The 7,239-nt window shown below is 32.7% G+C and overlaps 1 protein-coding gene across 2 annotated transcripts; it reads left to right on the top strand.

Annotated features, from left to right (window-relative positions):
• The first annotated feature begins 424 nt into the window (after positions 1-424).
• Positions 425-6,208, top strand: LOC106106501 (cecropin). Of its 2 annotated transcripts, none has more exons than XM_013287084.1 (2): positions 425-572; positions 5,771-6,208. In XM_013287084.1, exons 1-2 carry the CDS (start codon positions 477-479, stop codon positions 5,867-5,869), a joined length of 195 nt encoding a protein of 64 aa, XP_013142538.1. In that variant the 5' UTR covers positions 425-476; the 3' UTR covers positions 5,870-6,208. The 2 variants fall into 2 exon arrangements, 1 of the variants encoding a protein (XP_013142538.1); XR_001225805.1 differs by lacking the exon at positions 425-572 and adding an exon at positions 4,816-4,957 and having other exon boundaries at positions 5,771-5,964.
• The last annotated feature ends 1,031 nt before the right edge of the window (positions 6,209-7,239 follow it).

The raw sequence follows: 7,239 nt of genomic DNA, 5'->3' as shown, positions 1-7,239 counted from the left end.
ATTCCAATCTTAGCTTCATTTTAATTGTTTTCGGAACGGTCTTAAGGATCCATCCAAGGTTTAAACGGTATTTTCTTTGTAGCTTTTTCCTCATATTTCCGCATAATATTGAGTGATTGTTCTATTTTTAAATGATGCATTAATTAATATTGACCCTAGATTAGTGGGGTCATAACCGTTTTTATAACACCGGGGATTCACTTCGAATCAATTGCGGTTCTTCTTAGTAACCGAGCAAAATGTTTTGACCCGTTATCGTTTAAAGTGACTAGAATTGCTCATATAAATATAACTCTTAAGATCTTCCTTCTATGGTCCATTTTCCTTTAAAGTTGATGTTAAACTATAAAGGAATGCTTGGTACTATTTTTCGTATAAATATTATGTTGAATTATTTTAATATTCATTCAAGTCACGAGCTTTACAAGCTTTGCAAGCTACAGGTTTTCTATTAAAGCTTTTTCTTAATTTATAAAATGAACTTCGCTAAGATTCTTTTCTTGGTTGTGGCGTGTTTTGCCGCCTTCTCAGTGACGTCAGCGAGTCCTAAATGGAAAATCTTTAAGAAAATTGTAAGTATTGTTTCTCTATTATTCATTAGTAACAATTAATACTATAAACTTGTATTAGTTATGTATGTTGCTTTATTTTACCGCAGATAATATATAAATAAAAAATTGTATTATTTTAAATTGAGAATAACGCCATCTAGTGAGTGGATTTTGAAAGTATTTTTGAATATCCCGTTTCTTAACTATTTATTATTCTTTCAGGAAAAATTTGGACGCAACGTTCGCAATGGAATCATAAAAGCAGGACCAGCTGTGCAAGTCGTCGGTCAAGCGTCGCAGATATACAAACAAGGGTAGACGAATATCAACCTTGTAGTGCAATAAAACTAATTTTAGAATGTAAAAATAACACTGCCAAATTGTATTTATAATTTAAGTCTACTTGAAATAAAACTTAGTATTATTGAAATAAGTTTTTTTTTAAATCAGCAATATTGGAACTTTTTTCTAACACATATTAAACCCATTTTCACTAGCGCTATAATCAAACAATTTAGATTACGTTGGACCGTTTATTTTGTGACCAAAACCGCTTCCATTGCCAAAACATTTACCTAGAAATTTAAATTAACATCAGTATACAATCTTACTAATATTATAAATGCGAAAGTTTAGATGGATGGATATTTGTTAGAGTTTGTAGCCTAAATGGCTGAATTATATACTAATATTTCCTTTAACCACACCAACTAAGCTCTAGGTTTGTGCTACGATATGGTTCACAGCGAATCGAATGGTGGGATTCGAACCCTCGATCGCAAGATCGGTAGTCCGTACCCTAAAACATAAGGTACTTAAGTGATAAGTAACTATCGCAACACCACTCCTACCTATTCTTTCTTATAAAAAATGGGAAGCGGATAGATATGACGGTAAAGGGAGCGCATAGGAAGGGGAAATATGTTTACATGCGTCCTTCAATCATTAAGACTAACCTACTGTCGAGTGTTATTAAGTGACAGGATTGGAGTAAAAAAGGCGCCAAAGGTCATTTTCGAAATAAGATTTATTCTACATCTGAAGTACATGTCTTTGATAGTTGAATTATCGGTTCAACTTCCAATTTCATGTCCAAATAATTTAATATTGATAGATAAAAAAATAACAATTCAAAGTCCGTCCCTGTACGTCGCGCAGTTCACAACGCGTGCAGTGACGTACAGGTCGACTGATAAGAGTTCATACTAGGTCATGTTGTTATCTAACAATGCTGTAAGGGGATCCCCTGCAAGATATAGTGATCACACGCAACTTTGTCTGCGCGGAGTAGACGGTCCAACCGTTTATTTCTGAGATATTCGGACATCAACAAGGAAAATTATGTATACTAATGTTATAAAGAGGAAAGATTTGTATTTTTGTATGTATTGAAATAACTCAAAGTGATAGACCAATTTCAAAAAATTCTACACCAATAAAAGCTACGTTATCAATGTAACACATGCTACGTTTATTTTTTTATTTTAACGCGAACGTACTCGCAAACAACAGCCAGTGATATATAATTTGTTTTCGATATTACATAAAGATACTGCAGTTAAAAAATGCACAAGTAAAAATGTTTAGTTGGAGCAGGAAATAACAGAACAAAGAAAGTATATTTCGAATAAAACTATTTATTATATATTCTTTAAAATTATACACGACCTACTCTTCATCGTCAACATCCTCTCCCCTGGCTATCTTCTGTGCCCTGGCTACCACATCCACTGCCGGTCCCGCGCTGATTATCGCGTCTCTAATATTCTGACCCGCTCTTTCCTGGAAAGGAAATACACAAGTTAATGTTACCAATATTGTACAAAATATTTACTGACAGATTTTCATATAATCTTATTTTACTAGCAGGTTTAAAAACCTGTAATAAAAGTAAAATGCGTTTGTTTAATAAAAATGTTATCACTGTTTAATTAAAGAAGGCATTGTAATGTTTCATTGTGATTTATAAAATGTCTAAAAATGGTTTGACCAATTTTGTGACTTCAGATCAAGAACAGTTTTTTTTGAGATTGAATGTGGATGGCTACAAAGGAAGAGGAAGACCGAAGAAAGTATGAATGGATTGTGTGAAAGAGGATATGCTTAAGAAAGGAGGAGGAAGAGCAGCACATACTGTGCCGACCCTCCGTAAGGGATAAGGGCAAGTGGATGATGATGAGATAAAGAAGAGTTTTTTTATGGAATTTTATTTTTATAGGTATAGTAATAAAATACATAATCAAAGCCGCTAAATTAGGGTGTTTGTAAATACAAGCTATACAAAAAACGAACTTCGTTATCTAACTAATGTAATAAATGCGAAGGTTAAGATAGACGGATGAATGTTTATTAGTGTTTGCAGCCTAAACGGCTGAGCAGATCTTGGTGAAATTTGACATAAATGTAGAGCATAGTCTGGAAGACTATATAGTCTACATACCTTTTTTTTTAATTATATCCACGTGAACGGAGTCGCGAAAGAAAGTGATAAAATAATTGGGATTAATAACGGACAAAATTACGAGATAATATAAAAAAACGGCTAGCATAATGTAATTATATAGGTACAGATAGTTGCAGAAGTATTTTATATTTCAAATTTAAATTTAATTTTAATAGAAGAATTATTTAAATTTTGTTAAAAACTCACCAATTCTTTGAATGGATTCCAAGGTATCGGTTCCGCGGACACATAGCTAACTGCCATGACCGTTATCACGACAAGAAAAATGATTGTAACGAATTTCATTATGTTATTGATTGTACGAGACACTTTAAAATCTGCAAAAGCTTCTCTGATGCTGCTTTTAGTCTTAACCAGGTATATATACTGGGATAAACAAATTTATATCTGCCGTAAGTTAGTTATTTAATGCAAATAATGTACTTTGCGTTAATAATAATAAAGTTGCATTTAATAAATCAATCAATAATAACATATAGTTGTAACTTTCAAGAAATAAAGACGTTATGATATAAAGAGGGAAGTCCCTTATATTATTCACTAGCTGTTGCTCGCGACATCGTCCACGTGGAATTGAAACATATAATAAATACAGCCTATGTTACTCAGCGATAACGTGGCTTTTAAATGGTGAAAAAAAAATGAAATCAGCCCAGTAGCTTTTGAGTTATTCATACATATTCATATATCATTTAGTGTAGACTAGTTGTTGCTCGCGACTACGTCCTTGTGAAATTAACAAATAAGCATATAACCTATATTACTCACTGAAATCTTAGCTTTTAAATAGTGCAAGAAATTTTGAAATCGGTCCAGTAGTTTTTCAGTTATTTTAATACATACAAAAATACAAATCTTTCCTCTTTATAATATCGTCAGTAGTGTTAGTTATAAGTATAGATAATATGCTTTATTGTTCATGTTAATGCAGAACATAAAATTAATTAATTACTATATTAATTTATTAACTCGTGTGAATGGTAGTTTGATCGTTTTAATTAAACTAGCTTACGTCAGCGACACCAACCGCGTCAAATAAAAAAAACAAGAGTAAGTGGCCTATGTGTTCTTCTAGAATAATCTCTACATCTATGCCCGTCATTGATATCCAAGCAAACGTCCATCCATCTAAACTTTCGCATTTTTAGCTAATGTAAGATTGGTCCGTGGTCAAGAAATTGAGATGAAAGAGGTTAGCGTGGTATGGACATATTATGCAACAGGGTGCGGACATAAACAAGAAAGTGTTAAGATTGAACATGGATGGCTACAAAGGTACTGGAAGACCGAAAGTATGGATGGATGAAAGAGGATATGCTTAACTTAATATAACGGCTGATAGAGATGTATGGAAGAACATCACTGTACCGACCCTCCGTAGGAATAAGGCCAAGATAATGATTAGTAAAATTTTACTTTTTTCAAATAGAAAGTTCCTATAAATTTTTTATCACGGTTGTATAAAATGCATTTAACAGAACCAGTCCTATTGGAACTGTTAAATGCTGTTCTAAATATAGAGGACCGTGATGTATTTTTTTTTAATTCCTGTTTTTTCTCTGCGGTTTTTAACAGTTTTCAAATTTATCATAACGATCGGGTCTTTACTCTTCACGATACCGTCGGGGGTTCCCTACGTCGGGGCATCAACTTAGAAGTTGCTAAAGTATTTAGACACTTAACACTCAGGAAATAAAGTTGAAAATATTCTTTATAATATTAATGCAACTGCATTGTACAGTTAAGGTTTTTAGTATATAAAGGCGAGTTCTCGTGGAAAAGCTTTATTCAGTTTCTAAGCTTAGAAGTTGCAACTTTATAATAAACTTATATTTTCAAGATGAATTTTAACAAAATCTTAAGTTTCGTGTTTGTTTTAATGGCGGCTTTGAGTTGCGTTTTCGCTGCTCCGGATCCAAGATGGAATCCTTTTAAGAAATTGGTAAGTTAAAGTTAGACTTAAGTATTGTATGATTTTTTTTTCTAAACTTGTGTCTTTTACGACTATTCACTTGTGTCGTTAATTTAATGGTAAATTTAATCATACTAATATTATAAATGCGACAGTTTTGATGGATGTTTGTTAAAGTTTGTAGCCTAAACGGCTGAACAGATCTGGATGAAATTTGGCGTAGATGGAAATTATAGTCTGGAAGAACACATAGGCTAGGTTTTTGGTACTAGCTACTACGTAGACGAAGTCACGGGAAAACGCTAGTTAGATTATAATCGTAGTAACACATTTTAAGGCCAATATTGCATATTGAATTAAAATTAACTTTTAGCTTGTATATTAATAAAAAAATAAATTATACGACAGGAAAATGAAAATGAATAAATAAATACGTGATTCCCGATTCAAAAAATCGTAGTTAAAGTTACTCCGTTTCTTTTCGTAAAATACGTGAATTTAATTTATACATTACTAGCTTTCGCCCGCGCCTCCGTCCGCGTTTAATTAAAAAAAATCAAAAGTAAGTCGCTTATGTGTTCTTCCAGACTATCCTCTACATCTGTACTAAATTTCATCGATATCTGTTCTGCCGTTTACTCTATAAACTGAAACAAACAACCATCTAAACTTTCGCATTTATAATATTAGTAAGAAGTTTGATTAACAAATGTAATAGACGAAGAACACAAAAGCTACTTTCTTTTGTTTTTTTTTAATTCTTCGCGGACAGAGTCGCGAGCAAACGCTACTTATTAATACAAGATTTTAAACATTATTACAACAATAAATTGTTTTTTACAGGAGAGAGTGGGGCAGAATATTCGCGACGGTATAATCAAAGCAGGTCCGGCAGTCGCTGTTGTGGGGCAAGCGGCATCCATAATCAAACCTGGAAAGTGACGTCACCAAAGTTCTTCGAGAGAAATGAGGCTGTTATAAGATCTGTATTATTTATAATTTAGTTTAATGGTACTTAATAAATACTTTAAAATTAATCCTGTATTTTTCATTGATTAAGAGCAGGCGTCTCCTTTGACTAAACTATCGCACAACTGTTGTGCGATTGTCGATTGTTTTGCAGCCAAATCAACCGTTTAGTTGCACACAAAAATCGATTAGTGTGTCCACCTCCACATAAGCTCATGGGAATCATAGCGCGACTAAACAGTTCTGCGATAGTTTAGTCAAAGATGTGCGCGCTCTAAGAATGCAAATACAACCTATCTACAAACATCTGTATAAAAACATCGTTTGCTATTAAATAAAAGATAACCGACATCTATGTATAGATGTACGAGAATTGCTTTCACTTGTTTACGCGGAATAATATATTTTATGTACAAATTGAGACGAGTAAATAAATCTTTTGTTACAAAACAACTACGTTTTCATTTTCCATTACAAAAAAGGATATTGTTCCTTCAGTCTCCACAAAAACTACTATCAGATTTTCGACATCAATGACTATAGGAAAGAGGACTAGGCACAGCCACTTGTTAGTGCACACTTTTCGGGGTGTTAGCTAAATACCATACGTCTGCATCTCAACGAGAAATTTAATTAATGTAAATATTTTTATGAGCGCTTATTAATCTAAACATTGCATAAAAAAGTAAACAAATCATCGTTCTATTTTATTTGGAAGATAGAAATGCGTGCGTTTGACTGATCCTGTCTCTCAAAAGTCAATGTTGAGGAACAATGCGTCTTGTAAATGTTACTAAAGTGGTTTGATATTTATCGTCTGTGTATATTTTCATTTTATAAGATTTATTACTTTCTGTTTTTATTTCATTCAAATGACGATTGGTGGTGCTGTTTACGTGTAATCTACATGTCTGTTTTTGATCCCTGTTTTTCATACTAACATTTACTTGATAAGTGAGTACTCTTTATGTTATTCCAGAGTATGCTCTACATCTATTCCAAATTTCATTCAGATCCGTTAAGCTGTTCAGGCTACAAACTCTCACAAACATCTATCCATTAGCTCAACCATTGCACAATGGTCCAACGTGGTTGAAGCGTATTCGATGACGATTTTTGTTTCAAAACCTTATTCAGCGTAATATGTACATTCATCTTTATTTTTTACAGCATAAGAGATAATCTTGTCTAAATGCCTTGGATTAATTGATAGAACATTGTTAAAGAAAAGGCAAAAATTCAAAATATAGCTTTATTTCAACACACACTTAGATTTAGATTTAAAAATACAATTATAATAAATTTCAAACGAAATTATTTATTAACTGCACGACAATTGTATC

This window comes from Papilio polytes, unplaced genomic scaffold, assembly GCF_000836215.1.
Source record: "Papilio polytes unplaced genomic scaffold, Ppol_1.0 DF822178.1, whole genome shotgun sequence".
NCBI lineage: Eukaryota > Metazoa > Arthropoda > Insecta > Lepidoptera > Papilionidae > Papilio > Papilio polytes.
This window is presented reverse-complemented; position numbering and strand designations above follow the sequence as displayed.